The sequence below is a fragment of the Tachyglossus aculeatus genome, chromosome 2, assembly GCF_015852505.1.
Source record: "Tachyglossus aculeatus isolate mTacAcu1 chromosome 2, mTacAcu1.pri, whole genome shotgun sequence".
NCBI classification, from domain to species: Eukaryota; Metazoa; Chordata; class Mammalia; order Monotremata; family Tachyglossidae; genus Tachyglossus; species Tachyglossus aculeatus.
The window spans coordinates 143,486,849-143,503,983 of record NC_052067.1 but is presented as its reverse complement, the minus strand read 5'-3'; the positions used below and the strand labels follow the sequence as shown (position 1 = coordinate 143,503,983).

General features: G+C 45.6%; 1 protein-coding gene and 1 non-coding gene across 4 annotated transcripts in view; one reads left to right on the top strand and one right to left on the bottom strand.

The window, feature by feature from the left end:
• Positions 1-17,135, top strand: part of IPO8 (importin 8) — a 186,205-nt gene that overhangs the window by 43,616 nt on the left and 125,454 nt on the right. For all 3 annotated transcript variants that reach the window (XM_038761146.1, XM_038761154.1, XM_038761137.1), the window contains 3 exons: positions 2,562-2,651; positions 6,186-6,280; positions 10,814-10,898. In XM_038761146.1, coding sequence (XP_038617074.1) covers positions 2,562-2,651; positions 6,186-6,280; positions 10,814-10,898 — 270 coding nt within the window. The remainder of the gene's footprint in view (positions 1-2,561; positions 2,652-6,185; positions 6,281-10,813; positions 10,899-17,135) is intronic.
• Positions 1,974-2,133, bottom strand: LOC119925100. The gene has a single exon (XR_005449769.1). It is a non-coding gene; the product is annotated as a U1 spliceosomal RNA (small nuclear RNA).

Sequence of the window (17,135 nt, the reverse complement as noted above, 5' to 3'; positions counted from 1 at the left end):
AGATGGCGGGCAGACATCCAGATGGAGATGTCCTGAAGGCAGGAGGTGACCCGAGCCTGCAGGGAGGGAGAGAGAGCAGGGGACGAGATGTAGATTTAGGTGTCATCAGCGTAGGGATGGTAGTTGAAGCCGTGGGAGCAAGTGAGGTCACCAAGGGAGCAAGTGTAGATAGAAAACAGAAGGGGACCAAGAACTGACCCTCGAGGAACCCCTACAGTAAGGGAATGGGAGGGGGAGGAAGAGCCCACAAAGGAGACTGAGAATGAACTACCAGAGAGATAAGAGGAGAACCGGGAGAGGACGGAGTCTGTGAAGCCAAGGTTGGATAGCGTGTTGAGGAGAAGGGGGTGGTCCACAGTGTCAAAGGCAGCTGAGAAGTCGAGGAGGATTAGGATAGAGTAGGAGCCGTTGGATTTGGCAAGCAGGAGGTCATTGGTGACAGTTGAGAGGGCAGTTTCCGTGGAATGTAGGGGACGGAAGCCAGACTGGAGGGGGTCGAGGAGAGAGTTGGCGTTGAGGAATTCGAGGCAGCACGTGTGGACAACTCGTTCAAGGAGTTTGGAAAGGAAGGGTAGGAGGGAGATGGGGCGATAACTAGAAGGTGAGGTGAGGCCAAGAGAGGGTTTTTTTAGGATGGGGGAGACATGGGCATGTTTGAAGGCAGAGGGGAAGGAACCAGTGGAGAGTGAGCGGTTGAAGATGCAAGTTAAGGAGGGGAAGATATATATATATATATATATATATGTATATGTGTACATATATGTATATATGTACATATATGTATATGTGTACATATATGTATATGTACACATATATGTATATGCGCACACACACACGGGTGCTGTGAGGCGGGGATGGGGGTAGAGCAGAGGGAGGGAGTTGGGGTGATGGGGAGGGGAGGGGGAGCAGAGGAAAAGGGGAACTTAGTCTGGAAAGGCCTCCTGGAGGAGGTGAGCTTTCAGTAGGGCTTTGAATGGGGGAAGTGTGTTTGTTTGGTGGATTTGAGGAGGGAGGGCATTCCAGGCCAGAGGAAGGATGTGGGCCGGAGGTTGATGGTGGGACAGGCGAGAACGAGGCCCAGTGAGGAGGTTAGCGGTGGCAGAGGAGCGGAGGGTGCGGGCTGGGCTGGAGAAGGACAGAAGGGAGGGGAGGTAGGAGGGGGCGAGAGGATGGGGAGCTTTGAAGCCAATAGTGAGGAGCTGCCCAAGGTCACACACAGCAAAGTGGAGGAGCCGGAATTAGAACCCATGACCTTCTGACTCCGAGGCCTGGGCTCTATCCATTACGCCATGCTGTGTGGATTTTATGGCCACGAATAAGCCTTCTACAGCAAAAGTCTCTCGGGCCTCTCCATTTGAGACTTCACTCTGCTGTCTTCTCAGGCCTCCCCCCTCTGCTCTTTCCTCTCCCCAGTGTAGGCTTCACTCTGCTGCCGGGACCGTTAAAATAAAATAAAAGAAAAAACACAGTCATTTTGTATAAGTCTCCCATCTTCCAAAGCTTCTGATGGATGTCAGTTTCTCTCCACATCAAGCACATGTGTTTGTTATGTGTGTAGAAATTTAGGTACTCTGATTCACTTATTCATTTTTCTGAACTCCTGCTGTTATGTGTGTGGAAATGTACATACTCTAATTCACTTTTTCATTTTTCTGAACTCTTACCATTGTGAGTGTAATTTGTTCTTCCTCTCGTTTCTGTTAGGTGCATCTCATTCACAGGTTCCCGTCTTTTGTCTTGGGAACAGTTTTTGGGGGTGGCAGTGGGGAGAAAGGGGTCCCCAAAGTGGGAGAGGAGAAAACAATAAACTGCTTGGGAAGTGTGTCTTGTCGTAATAGGGAAGGAGGCTAGGAGCTGTGTTCTAAATCGGTCGGTCAGTGGGTTTATGAAGCAATCAATGGTATTTATTAGTAATAATAATAATAATGACGGTATTTGTTAAGCACTTACTATGTGCTAAGCGCTGGAAAATTAAAAAGCGCGAACGTAATCTCCCACTACCACCAATTACGCAGCCGAGTTTCCCGCATTTGGGGAAATCGCAGGGGTCAGCACAGCCGCGGTGCAATGGCTGAGCCTCACCCTGGGAAAACCATCTTCGGGATCATGGTGTCTCCCCTGCCAGGTAAGTATTTATTGAGCATCTACTGTGTGCAGAGCACCGTACTATGGGCTTGGGAGAGTCCGAGTCAACAGAGTTGGTAGCCACGTTGCCTGTCCGCACCGAGCCGTTGAGGGCTTACTGCGCGCAGAGCACCGTACTATGTGCTTGGAAGAATACAATGCAACGGTACAGTGCACATAGGAAGCGCTCAAAACATACCATCGATTGATTGATAGACGCGTTCCTGCCCACAAGGAGCTTGCAGTCTCTAAAAAAAAAAAAAGATCGCCGCCTCGGGATCTCCGTTGTGATATTTCCTCTAATCTTTGGCAAATATAATGCAGAGAGAGTCACAAGTCAAGTATTCAGCTACAGTTACTGCGGAGAGACAGAGCACTGTTTCTCCAAAGTCATTAACTTGTTTCCTTTTTTTTTCTTTTCTCTCCCGTTTTCCTAGTATGCATTACCACTTCAGCTGGTGAATAACCAAACCATGACTCAGTGGATGGAGATCTTCCGCACTATCATCGACCGAATGGTGCCTCCTGTAAGAAATGACCTTTTTTTTATGGTATTTGTTGGGTGCTTACTGGGTGTCAAGCACCTGTTCTAAGCCCTGAGGTAGATACAAAGAAATTCGGTCCCACGCGGGGCTCACAGTCAAGTAGGAGGGGGAACAGGTCTTGAATCATTCATTCATTCATTCATTTATTCATGTTTATTGAGCGCTTACTGTGTGCAGAGCACTGTACTAAGCGCTTGGGGAAGTACAAGTTGGCAACATATAGAGACGGTCACTCCCCAACCACGGGCTCACAGTCTAAAAGGAATCCCCACTTTGCAGATAATAATAATAATAATGATGGCATTTGTTAAGCGCTTACTATGTGCAAAGCACTGTTCTAAGCACTGGGGAGGATACAGGGTGATCAGGTTGGCCCACGTGGGGCTCACAGTTTTAATCCCCATTTTCCAGATGAGGTAACTGAGGCTCAGAGAAGTTAAGTGACTTGCCCAAGGTCACACAGCAGACATGTGGTGGAGCCGGGATTCGAACCCATGACCTCTGACTCCAAAGCCTGGGTTCTTTCCACTGAGCCACACTGCTTCTCGGATGAGGGAACTGGCACGGAGAAGTTAAATGGAGGTCACACAACGGACAAGTAGTGGAGCCGGAATTAATAATAATAATAATAATAATAATAATAATGATGGCATTTGTTAAGCGCTTACTATGTGCCAAGCACTGTTCTAAGCACTGGGGTAGATACAAGCTAAGCAGGTTGTCCCACGTGGGGCTCACAGTCTTAGTCCCCATTTTACAGATGAGGTAACTGAGGCCCAGAGAAGTTAAGTGACTTGAATCCAGGTCCTCTGACTCTGAGGCCCGGGCTCTTTCCGTTAGACCACACTGCTTCTCAGTTCCACGGAACAGCAGAAAGGGCTTAGTAACGATTTACTTTCCTTTGTATTTATGATACCTTTCCTCAAAAGAAGCAGCGTGGCTCAGTGGAAAGAGCCCGGGCTTTGGAGTCAGAGGCCATGGGTTCAAATCCCGGCTCTGCCCATTGTCAGCTGTGTGACTTTGGGCAAGTCACTTCACTTCTCTGGGCCTCAGTTACCTCATCGGTAAAATGGGGATTAAGACTGTGAGCCCCCCGCGGGACAACCTGATCACTTTGTAACCTCCCCAGTGCTTCGAACAGTGCTGTGCACGTAGTAAGCGCTTAATAAATGCCATTATTATTATTATTATGATTATTATTATGATTATTATTATTATTATTATTAAAGAGCTGTCACCTGTCATCTGGCCCACACCGGTCTCACAGTCTAGAGGTGGGGAGACAGACATCAAAACCAAGTAAACAGGCATCAATATAAATAAATAGAATTATAGATATGTGCACATATGCATAAGTGCTGCGGGGCAGGGAGAAGTGGGGAAAAGCAAAGGGAGGAGGAGCAGAGGAAAAGGGGGGCTCAGTCTGGGAAGGCCTCCTGGAGGAGGTGAGCTCTCAGTAGGGCTTTGAAGGGAGAAAGAAAGCTAGCTTGGCAGATGGGCAGAGGGAGGGCATTCCGGGCCCGGGGGAGGACGTGGGCTGGGGGTCGTTGGCGGGACGGGCGAGAACGAGGTACGGTGAGGAGATTAGCGGCGGAGGAGTGGAGGGTGCGGGCTGGGCTGGAGAAGGACAGAAGGGAGGGGAGGTAGGAGGGGGCGAGGGGATGGATGGACAGCCTTGAAGCCCAGGGGGAGGAGTTTTTGCTAGAAAGATACAAGTTCATCAAGTTGAACACAGTCCCTGTCCCACGTGGGGCTCCCGGTCTTAATCCCCATTTGTAGATGGGGTCACTGAGGCCCGGAGAATTGAAGTGACCTGCCCAAGATTAATTAATTAAGTAATAATGGCATTTATTAAGCGCTCACTATGTGCAAAGCACTGTTCTAAGCGCTGGGGAGGTTACAAGGCGATCATGTTGTCCCACGGGGGGCTCACAGTCTTAATCCCCGTTTTCCAGATTCCATTCCATTCCATTCAATCGTATTTATTGAGCGCTTAATGTGTGCAGAGCACTGTACTAAGTGCTTGGGAAGTACAAGTTGGCAGCATATAGAGACGGTCCCTACCCAACAGCGGGCTCACAGTCTAGAAGGGATGAGGTAACTGAGGCCCATTTATTCATTCAATCGTATTTATTGAGCACTTACTGTGTGCAGAGCACTGTACTAAGCGCTTGGGAAGTACAAGTTGGCAACATATAGAGACGGTCCCTAACCAACAGCAGGCTCACAGTCTAGAAGGGATGAGGTAACTGAGGCCCAGAGAAGTGAAGTGACTTTCATTCATTCATTCAATCATATTTATTGAGCGCTTAATGTGTGCAGAGCACTGTACTAAGCGCTTGGGAAGTACAAGTTGGCAGCATATTGAGACGGTCCCTACCCAACAGCGGGCTCACAGTCTAGAAGGGACGAGGTAACTGAGGCCCAGAGAAGTGAAGTGACTTTCATTCATTCATTCGATCATATTTATTGAGCGCTTACTGTGTGCAGAGCACTGTACTAAGCGCTTGGGAAGTACAAGTCGGCAACCTATAGGGACGGTCCCTACCCACTAACGGGCTCACAGTCTAGAAGGGGGAGACGGACAACAGAACAAAACATGGAGACAGGTGTCAAATCAATCAATCAATCGTATTTATTGAGCGCTTACTATGTGCAGAGCACTGTACTAAGCGCTTGGGAAGTACAAATTGGCAACACAAAATCATCAGAACAAATAGAAGCATAGCTATATGCACATCATTAACAAAATAAATAGAGTAGTAAATATGTACAAGTAAAATAAATAGAGTAAAAATCTTTATCTCCATGAGGGGATGAGGGGGGACATGTCTAACACAAATGTCTTCTAAAACAACTTCCGTCTGACTCCTCGAAACCAGACACTATTACTACTACTACTGATAATAATAATGATGGCATTGGTTAAGTGCTTACTACGTGCCCCAAAGTTCATTTAATTGTATATATTGAGTGCTTACCGTGTGCAGAGCACTGTACTAAGCGCTTGGGAAGTCCAAGTCGGCAGCATATTGAGACGGTCCCTACCCAACAGCGGGCTCACAGTCTAGAAGGGACGAGGTAACTGAGGCCCAGAGAAGTGAAGTGACTTTCATTCATTCATTCGATCATATTTATTGAGCGCTTACTGTGTGCAGAGCACTGTACTAAGCGCTTGGGAAGTACAAGTCGGCAACCTATAGGGACGGTCCCTACCCACTAACGGGCTCACAGTCTAGAAGGGGGAGACGGACAACAGAACAAAACACGCGGACAGGTGTCAAAAGTGTCCAAGTCCCACAGCTGACAATTGGCGGAGCCGGGATTTGAACCCATGACCTCTGACTCCCAAGCCCGGGCCCTGTCCGCTAGGCCACCCCGTCCAATTGATCTCTTTCGTCTAATCTATAGAACGGTTGCCAAAATCAGTCAATGGGCAGGACCAACTGCCGTCTTAATTCTGCTTCTGTCTTGTTGTGTCTGCGTGGATTCCAACACGTGCCTTTATTCTGGTAGGAGACTTTACAGATCGACGAAGATGACAGACCAGAACTGGTGTGGTGGAAGTGCAAGAAATGGGCACTTCATATAGTAGCTCGCCTTTTTGAACGGTAAGTCTCAGGAGGGAGGGAACAATAGCAGTTGCGGAATTTGTCAAGCGCTTAGTACAGTGCTCTGCACACAGCGCTCAATAAATACGATTGATTGATTGATCGTTAAGGGCTTACTACGAGCCGGGCACCGTTCTAAATGCCGGGGTCGATGCAGGCTGATCGGATCGGACACGGTGATCCCCGTCCCAGGTGGGGCTCACAGTCTTCATCCGCATTTTCCTGATTCAGTCATTCATTCATTCAGTCATATTTATTGAGCGCTTACTGTGTGCGGAGCGCTGGACTAAGCGCTTGGGAAGTACAGGTTGGCAACATAAAGTGACGGTCCCTACCCGACAGCGGGCTCACAGTCTAGAAGGGGGAGATGGATAATGAAACAAAGCATATTAACAAAATAAAATAAATAGAATAAATATGTACACATAAAATAAATAAAGAGTAATAAATCCGTACAAACATATATACATATATCCAGGTGCTGTGGGGAGGGGAAGGAGGTAAGGCGGAGGGCGAGGAGGGGGAGAGGAACCCAACTTGTACTTCCCAAGCGCTTAGTACAGTGCTCTGCACACAGTAAGTGCTCAATAAGTACGATTGAGTGAATGAATGAATGAATAGCTTTAATTCTATTTTTTCTGACGGTTTTGACCCCTGTCCACATGTTTTGTTCTGTCGTCCGTCTCCCCCTTCTAGACTGTGAGCCCGTTGTTGGGTAGGGACCGTGTGTCTTTGTTGCTGACTTGTGGTTCCCAATCAATCAATCAATCGTATTTATTGAGCGCTTACTGTGTGCAGAGCACTGTACTAAGCGCTTGGGAAGTCCAAGTTGGGAACATATAGAGACAGTCCCTACCCAACAGTGGGCTCATAGTCTAGAAGGACTAGGACTTCCCAAGCACTTAGTACAGTGCACTGCACACAGTAAGCGCTCAGTAAATACGATTGAATAAAGGAGGGTGCTCAGTCTGGGAAGGCCTCCTGGAGGAGGTGAGCGCTCAGTAGGGCTTTGAAGGCATTTTCCAGATGAGGGAACTGAGGCCCAGAGAAGTGAAGCCATTTGCCCCAGGTCACACAGCAGACAACTGGGGGAGCCGGGATTAGAACTCAGGCCCTTCCGACTCCCAGTCCCGGGCTCTATCCACTAGCCCACGCTGCGTGGCTCAGCGTGGAAAGAGCCCGGGCTTTGGAGCCAGAGGTCGTGGGTTCAAATCCCGGCTCCACCACTTGTCAGCTGGGTGACTTTGGGCAAGTCACTTCACTTCTCTGGGCCTCAGTTCCCTCATCTGTAAAATGGGGATTAAGACTGTGAGCCCCCCGTGGGACAGCCTGATCACCTTGTAACCTCCCCAGCGCTTTAGAACAGTGCTTTGCACATAGTAAGTGTTTAATAAATGCCATTATTATTATCATTATTCTTTATAGTCTTTCCCTGACTTTTGGTTTCATTACCACATAATTGCAGTACAAATCCTTTTCTTTTTCCCTTTGACCAGGTTCATTTAATACGTCTTTATAGACCTGCGAGCATTCCGGGAACCCAGAGCGGGGAATGGGGGTTAGCTTGGGTGCATTTTGGGAGATGGAAAGATAAAGGTGGGAAAAGATGAGAATAAGGCCATTTGGGAAATGGAATTTTTAGAGAACTTCACCCGAGCTGCTCCAAGTCTCAGCAACAGGCAAAACCTTTCTGAAATTGAGTATTTTTTTTGAAAATTACGGTATTAATAATAATAATGGCATTTATTAAGCACTTACTAAGTGCAAAACACTGTTCTAAGCACCGGGGAGGTTACAAGGTGATCAGGTTGTCCCACGTGGGGCTCACAGTCTTAATCCCCATTTTCCAGATGAGGGAACTGAGGCACAGAGAAGTGAAGTGACTTGCCCGGAGTCACACAGCTGACAATTGGCGGAGCGGGATTTGAACCCAGCACCTCTCCCTCTAAGTATTAAGTGCGTACTCTTTGGCAGGAGGGGTAGATGTCTGCTGGGTGACCTTGGGCAAGTCACTTCACTTCTCTGTGCCTCAGTTCCCTCATCTGCAAAATGGGGATTGAGACTCTGAGCCCCACGTCTACCCCAGTGCTTAGAACAGTACATATTTGTACATATTTATTACTTTATTTATTTATTTATTTATTTATTTTACTTGTACATATCTATTCTATTTATTTGATTTTGTTAGTATGTTTGGTTTTGTTCTCTGTCCCCCCCTTTTAGACTGTGAGCCCACTGTTGGGTAGGGACCGTCTCTATATGTTGCCAACTTGTACTTCCCAAGCGCTTAGTACAGTGCTTTGTACACAGTAAGCGCTCAATAAATACGATTGATTGATTGATTGAACAGTGTTTGGCACATAGTAAGCGCTTAACAAATACCATAATTATTATTATTATAATCAGGCTAGAGATGAGCCCTGTCCCACAGTGAAATCCCAGCTCTGCCAACTGTCAGCTGTGTGACTTTGGGCAAGTCACTTCACTTCTCTGTGCCTCAGTTCCCTCATCTGGAAAATGGGGATTAAAATTGTGAGCCCCTCGTGGGACAACCTGATCACCTTGTAACCTCCCCAGTGCCTAGAACAGTGCTTTGCGCATAGTAAGCACTTAACAAATACCCACATTATTATTATTAAGAGGGCTCACTTAGTAAGAGGGAGGGAGCGCAGGAATCCTCTCCCTACTTAAAAATGGTAATAATAATAATTAGAATTGTACTTGTCAAGCACTTACTATTTAATTGGTCATATTTATTGAACGCTTACTGTGTGCAAAGCACTGTAGTGTGTGCCAAACCCCCCTTTCCCTCAAGAGGTGTGCATTTCTAAATAGGAGAGAGTAAGATTGAATCCCCACTTAACAGAGGAGGAAATGACGGCGCAAGGAAATGAAGTGACTTACCCAAGATCCCACAGCGGACAATCGGTAGAGCTGGGATTCGATCCCAGGTCCTCTGATTCCCAGGCCCGTCCATGTCCTTTCCCCCAGGCCACGGTGTGGAAACCGAGGCACAGAGAGTTGAAGGGGAAGTGACGTGCCGCAGGTCTCACGGGCCAGTGATCTTGCTGGGATTCAGCCCCTGGTCGATGGAGTCCCGGTTTCAAGCTCCTCCATTCATTCATTCATTCATTCATTCATTCATTCATTCATTCATTCATTCAATCGTATTGATTGAGCGCTTACTGTGTGCAGAGCACTGGACTAAGCGCTTGGGAAGTACAAGTCGGCAACAGATAGAGACGGTCCCTACCCAACAACGGGTTATCTTGCATCTACCCCAGTGCTTAGTACAGTGCCTGGCACATAGTAAGCACTAAACAAATGCCATTAAAAAAAAAAATCCTTGAATTCATTCATTTCAAGTCATTCAATCATATTTATTGAGCGCTTTCTCTTTGCAGAGCACTGGACTAAGCGCTTGGGAAGTACAAGTCGGCAACAGATAGGGACGGTCCCTACCCAACAACGGCTTGTCTTGCATCTACCCCAGTGCTTAGTCCAGTGCCTGGCACATAGTAAGCACTAAACAAATGCCATTAAAAGAAAAAAAAATCCCTGAATTCATTCATTCAGGTCATTCAATCATATTTATTGAGCGCTTTCTCTTTGCAGAGCACTGGACTAAGCGCTTGGGAAGTACAAGTCGGCAACAGATAGGGATGGTCCCTACCCAACAACGGCTTGTCTTGCATCTACCCCAGTGCTTAGTCCAGTGCCTGGCACATAGTAAGCACTAAACAAATGCCATTAAAAAAAAAATCCCTGAATTCATTCATTCAGGTCATTCAATCATATTTATTGAGTGCTTTCTCTTTGCAGAGCACTGGACTAAGCGCTTGGGAAGTACAAGTCGGCAACAGATAGAGACGGTCCCTACCCAACAATGGGTTATCTTGCATCTACCCCCGTGCTTAGTACAGTGCCTGGCACATAGTAAGCACTAAACAAATGCCATTAAAAAAAAAAATCCTTGAATTCATTCATTCAAGTCATTCAATCGTATTTATTGAGCGCTTACTGCATGCAGAGCACTGGACTAAGCGCTTGGGAAGTACAAGTTCCAAGCCGCAGTGGCCCATTGGACTGAAAAAAAAAAAAAGACATTTAAAAGTGGGAAAAGCCATGCAGAAGTGCTGGATTCCTCCGTTCTTCTGTGCCTTGCCTAGCAAAAAATTCTTCCAGGTCTAAGATTTTAGCCTGAGGTATTCCCTGCTGCTTCCATATTTAGCGGGAACCAAGGAATTGCAAACAAAAATCCTTTGTGGGGGTGGAGGGAGAGAGAGAGAGCCTTCGATTTATTTATATTGATGCCTGCTTACTTGTTTTGATGTCTGTCTCCCCCCTTCTGCACTGTAAGCCCGGAATGGGCGGGGATTGTCTGTCTTTATTGCGGAATTGTACTTTCCAAGCGCTCAGTACAGTGCCCTGCACACAGTAAGCGCCCAATAAACACGATTGAATGAACGTGCACACGCGCGCGCGCGCGGGTTTGCAAATATAAGCCTTTGAAATTCTTGTTTGCGTTTGAAGGTATGGAAGCCCCGGAAATGTGACAAAAGAATATTTTGAATTTTCAGAATTCTTTTTAAAAACGTACGCAGTAGGAATTCAGCAGGTAAGGACCTTGAATTTTCAACTGAAATAAAAGGGGGTGTTACTAAAGAGAGAGCGCGCAAGGTGTTTTAAGGATGCTCAAGTTCGCTTATCGGCAGAAGCGCTCAATAAATACTATTTCCCCATCTTACCTCCTTCTCCCCCATCTTACCTTCTTCCCTTCCCCACAGCACCTGTATATATGTAAATATGTTTGTACATATTTATTACTCAATTTATTTATTTATTTATTTTACTTGTACATATCTATTCTATTTATTTTATTTTGTTAGTATGTTTGGTTTTTTTTTTTCTCTGTCTCCCCCTTTTAGACTGTGAGCCCAATGTTGGGTAGGGACTGTCTCTATATGTTGCCAATTTGTACTTCCCAAGCGCTTAGTACGGTGCTCTGCACACAGTAAGCGCTCAATAAATATGATTGATTGATTGATTGATTGATTCAGGCTTTTAAAAAAGCTGTAATGAGGTAGTTATTGGTCAAAATGGTTGGGGAGTGAAATAGGTCCCCTTTTTACGAACAGAATTTGGAGAGCTGGTAAGGTGTCGGTTGTCTGTCGGAGGAGGGATGTAGTGTACGTTAATTACTGTGGAGTTTCTTTAGATCATGAGAAGCAGCGTGGCTCAGTGGGAAAAGCCCGGGCTTTGGAGTCAGAGGTCTTGGGTTCAAATCCCGGCTCCACCGCTTGTCGGCTGTGTGACTTTGGGCAACTCATTTCACTTCTCTGGGCCTCAGTCACCTCAGCTGTGAAATGGGGATGAAGGCTGCGAGCCCCCCGTGGGACACCCTGATCACCTTGTGAACCTCCCCAGCGCTTAGAACAGTGCTTTGCACATCGTAACCTGTATATATGTTTGTACATATTTATTACTCTATTTATTTTACTTGTACATATCTATTCTATTTATTTTATTTTGTTAGCATGTTTGGTTTTGTTCTCCGTCTCCTCCTTTTAGACTGTGAGCCCACTGTTGGGTAGGGACCGTCTCTATATGTTGCCAACTTGAACTTCCCAAGCGCTTAGTACAGTGCTCTGCACACAGTAAGCGCTCAATAAATATGATTGATTGATTGATTGATTTAACTTCTCTGTGCCTCAGTCACCTCAGCTGTAAAATGGGGATGAAGGCTGTGAGCCCCCCCGTGGGACACCCTGATCACCTTGTGAACCTCCCCAGCGCTTAGAACAGTGCTTTGCATATTGTAACCTATATATATGTATATATGTTTGTACATATTTATTACTCTATTTATTTTACTTGTACATATCTATTCTATTTATTTTATTTTGTTAGTATGTTTGGTTTTGTTCTCCGTCTCCCCCTTTTAGACTGTGAGCCCACTGTTGGGTAGGGACCGTTTCTAGATGTTGCCAACTTGGACTTCCCAAGCGCTTCCCAAGTCCAGTGCTCTGCACACAGTAAGCGCTCAATAAATACGATTGATTAAGCGCTTAATAAATGCCATTGTTATTATTATCTTGTTGCCAAGCTTTGCACGAAATGCCATAGTAGTTACGAGATCATCACATTCAATCCCAGCCCCACACAGGGCTCCCAGCCTAAGAGGGAGGGAGAGCAGAGTACAGTCTCATTTTACAGATGAGGAAACTGAGGCGCGAGTTAAGTGACTTGCCCAAGGTCACCCAAAAGGTAAAGGGCAGGGCTGGGATTAAAACTCCCTTCTCCTGATTCTCAAACCAGGACTTTTTCCAGTTAAGCAGTGTTGTCCAATGATATCACCCACAGAAACCGATTAAAACTTGTGGATCAATCAATCAATCAATCAATCGTATTTATTGAGCGCTTACTGTGTGCAGAGCACTGGACTAAGTGCTTGGGAAGTACAATTTGGCAACGTATAGAGACAGTCCCTACCCAACAGTGGGCTCACAGTCTAGAATATGTGTGGATATTAATTGAATGCAGATTTAGGTGAGTTTATGCTCTTTGTTTACTGGTGAATTACGGCAGATCAGTCATCTGCTTGAGAGAAGCAGCGTGGCTCAGTGGAAAGAGCCCGGGTTTAGGCGTCAGAGGTCATGGGTTCAAATCCTGGCTCCACCAATTGTCAGCTGTGTGACTTTGGGCGAGTCACTTAATAATAATAATGATGATGGCACCTTTTAGACTCTGAGCCCACTGTTGGGCAGGGACTGTCTCTATATGTTACCAACTTGTACTTCCCAAGCGCTTAGTACAGTGTTCTGCACACAGTAAGCGCTCAGTAAATACGATTGATTGATTGATTGATTAAGCGCTTACTATGTGCAAAGCACTGTTCTAAGCACTAGGGAAGTTACAAGGTGATCAGGTTGTCCCACGGAGGGCTCACAGTTTTAATCCCCATTTTCCAGATGAGGTAACTGAGGCCCAGAGAAGTGAAGTGACTTGCCCAAAGTCACACAGCTGACAGTTGGCGGAGCTGGGATTTGAACCCATGACCTCTGACTCCAAACCCTGGGCTCTTTCCACTGAGGACTTAACTTTTCTGTGCCTCAGTTACCTCATCTGTAAAATGGGGATTAAGACTGTGAGCCCCCTGTGGGACAACCTGATCACCTTGTAACCTCCCCAGCGCTTAGAAAGGCGCTTTGCACATAGTAAGCGCTTAATAAATCCCATCATTATTGTTATTATTATCTGGGTTTCCCGTCTATAAGATGGGAATGGCAGATCTTCATTTCCACTGTATCCTTCCACATAAAATAGAGAAGCAGTGTTGCTCAGTGGAAAGAGCCCGGGTTTAGGAGTCATTCATTCATTCAATCCAATTTATTGAGCGCTTACTATGTGCAGAGCACTGTACTAAGCACTTGGGAAGTCCAAATTGGCAACATATAGAGACGGTCCCTACCCAACAGTGGGCTCACAGTCTAGAAGGGGGAGACAGAGAACAAAACAAAACATATTAACAAAATAAATTAAATAGAATAAATATGCACAAATAAAATAAATAGAGTAGTAAATACATACAAACATATATATATGTAAATATATATATACACATATATACAGTTTTATACATATAACTGTAACTCAGTTACCTCTTCTGTCAAGTGGGAATGAAGACTGTGAGCCCCCCGTGGGACAACCTCATCACCTTGTAACCTCCCTAGCGCTTAGAACAGTGCTTGGCACGTAGTCAGAGGTCATGGGTTCTAATCCCGGCCCCGCCACTTCTCAGCTGAGTGACTTCGGGCCAGTCACTTCACTTCTCTGTGCCTCAGTTCCCTCCTCTGTAAAATGGGGATGAAAGACTGTGAGCCCCACATGGGGCAACCTGATTACCTTGTATCTCCCTCAGCGCTTAGAACAGTGCTTGACACGTAGTAAGCGCTTAATCAATCATATTTATTGAGCGCTTACTGTGTGCAGAGCACTGGACTAAGCGCTTGGGAATCAATCAATCGTACTTATTGAGCGCTTACTATGTGCAGAGCACTGGACTAAGCGCTTGGGAAGTCCAAGTTGGCAACATATAGAGACAGTCCCTACCCAACAGTAGGCTCATAGTCTAGAAGGGGGAGACAGAGAACAAAGCCAAGCGTATTAACAAAATAAAATAAATAGAGTAGATAGGTATAAGTAAAATAAATAAATAAATAGAGTAATAAATATGTGCAAACATTCATTCAATCATATTTATTGAGCGCTTACTGTGTGCAGAGCACTGTACTAAGCGCTTGGGAAGTACAAGTTGGCAACAAACATATACATGTATACAGGATAACACAGAAGAAATAAGAATAAGAATTAGGAAATACCATCATTATTATAAAATGATAGCACCCGCTATTGAAGTAGTTCCTGAGCAAGTACGTCCCCTTCAGGGTCACTGCGTGGAAGGACTTGTGAGAAGCAGCGTCGCCTAGTTGATAGAGGCCGGGCCCGGGAGTCGGAAGGTCATGGGTTCTAATCCCGGCTCCGCCACTTCTCTGCTGGGTCACCTCGGGCAAGTCGCTTCGCTTCTCTGTGCCTCAGTTACCTCATCTGTAAAGTGGGGATTAAGATTATTTTAGACCGTGAGCGCACCGCTGGGTAGGGACCGTCTCTATATGTTGCCAACTTGTACTTCCCAAGCGCTTAGCACAGTGCTCTGCACACAGTAAGCGCTCAATAAATATGATTGATTGATTGATTGACAGAGACAGTGTCCAACCTGATGACCTTGTATCTACCCCAGCGCTTAGGACAGTGCACTTAACAAATACCATTATTATTGGTACTGCTATTATTAAAAACGGTAGAAAATTTTTAGACTGTGGGCCCACTGTTGGGTAGGGACCGTCTCTATATGTTGCCAACTTGTACTTCCCAAGCGCTTAGTACAGTGCTTTGCACACAGTAAGCGCTCAATAAATACGATTGATTTATTGACAGTGCACTTAATACCGTTATTATTGGTACTGTTATTATTAAAAACGGTAGAAAATTTTTGGACTGTGAGCCCACTGTTGGGTAGGGGCCGTCTCTATATGTTGCCAACTTGTACTTCCCAAGCGCTTAGTCCAGTGCTCTGCACACAGTAAGCGCTCAATAAATGCGATTGATTGAAATTGACCTCCGAAAGGATCTGCAATTGGTTGGAAGAGTCCTCTCAAGGGGAGACTCCCTTCCCCACAGCACCTGTATATATGTATATATGTTTGTACATATTTATTACTCTATTTATTTATTTATTTATTTATTTTACTTGTACTTATCTATTCTATTTATTTTATTTTGTTAGTATGCTTGGTTTTGTTCTCTGTCTCCCCCTTTTAGACTGTGAGCCCACTGTTGGGTAGGGACTGTCTCTATATGTTGCCAATTTGTACTTCCCAAGCGCTTAGTACAGTGCTCTGCACATAGTAAGCGCTCAATAAATACGATTGATGATGATGATGATGATGATGATGAGACTCTAAAAAGCAGCCTCTAAAAGCGAGGATAAGTGCTTAGCGCAGAGTGCTCAAAGCATCCGAAGGACTGTTGAATAAAATAAAAGGGAGTTCTGGGAAACTGACAAATCTTTGGGGAAAAAGAACCAGCCAGTTTCTCAACCAGCATCGTTACAGTTGTTTTATCTTAGACTGTGAGCCCACTGTTGGGTAGGGACTGTCTCTATATGTTGCCAACTTGTACTTCCCAAGCGCTTAGTACAGTGCTCTGCACACAGTAAGCGCTCAATAAATACAATTGATTGATTGAATGCTTAGAATAGTTCTGGACACATAATAAGCGCTTAAAAATACTATTATTAGTAGTATTATTATCCACCCAGGGGCCTGTGAGAAATGCCTGCCCTTCTAAGCAGTCGGAATTGTTTTTTTGATGGCAGTTATTAAGCGCTTACTATGTGCAAAGCACTGTTCTAAGCGCTGGGGAGGTTACAGGGTGATCAGGTTGTCCCGCGGGGGGCTCCCAGTCTTCATCCTCAGTTGCCTCAGTTTCCTCATCTGTAAAATGAGGATTAAGACTGTGAGCCCCCCGTGGGACAACCTGATTCATTCATTCAATCATATGTATTGAGCGCTTACTGTGTGCAGAGCACTGTACTAAGCGCTTGGGAAGTACAAGTTGGCAACATATAGGGACTGTCCCTATCCAACAGTGGGCTCACAGTCTAGAAGCTATATATGCACATCATTAACAAAATAATTAGAATAGTAAATATAAGTAATAATAATAATGACATTTGTTAAGCACTTGGTATGTGCAAAGCACTGTTCTAAGTGCTGGGGAGGATATAAGGTGATTCATTCATTCATTCTATTCAATCGTATTTATTGAGCGCTTACTGTGTGCAGAGCACTGTACTAAGCGCTTGGGAAGTACAAGTTGGCAACATATATCACCTTGTAACCTCCCCAGTGCTTAGAACAGTGCTTTGCACATAGTAAGCGCTTAATAAATGCCATTATTATTATTATTATTATTATCCCCATTTTACAGATGAGGTGACTGAGGCCCAGAGAAGTGAAGTGACTTGCCCAGAGTCACACCAGCTGATAGTTGGCGGAGCCGGGATTCGAACCCGTGACCTCTGACTCCAAAGCCCGGGCTCTTTCCACTGAGCCACGCTGCTTCTCTTAATTGCTTCTTTTTGGCTGGGGGGGAATCCATTCCAGATCCCTGGAAAGGGATGGAAGACTTGGGGGGAATCAGTAATAATTACGGTACTTTTTAAGCGCTTACTACATGCCAAGCGCTGTAACCTCCACTCCTCCGCCGCTAATCTCCTCACCCTACCTCGTTC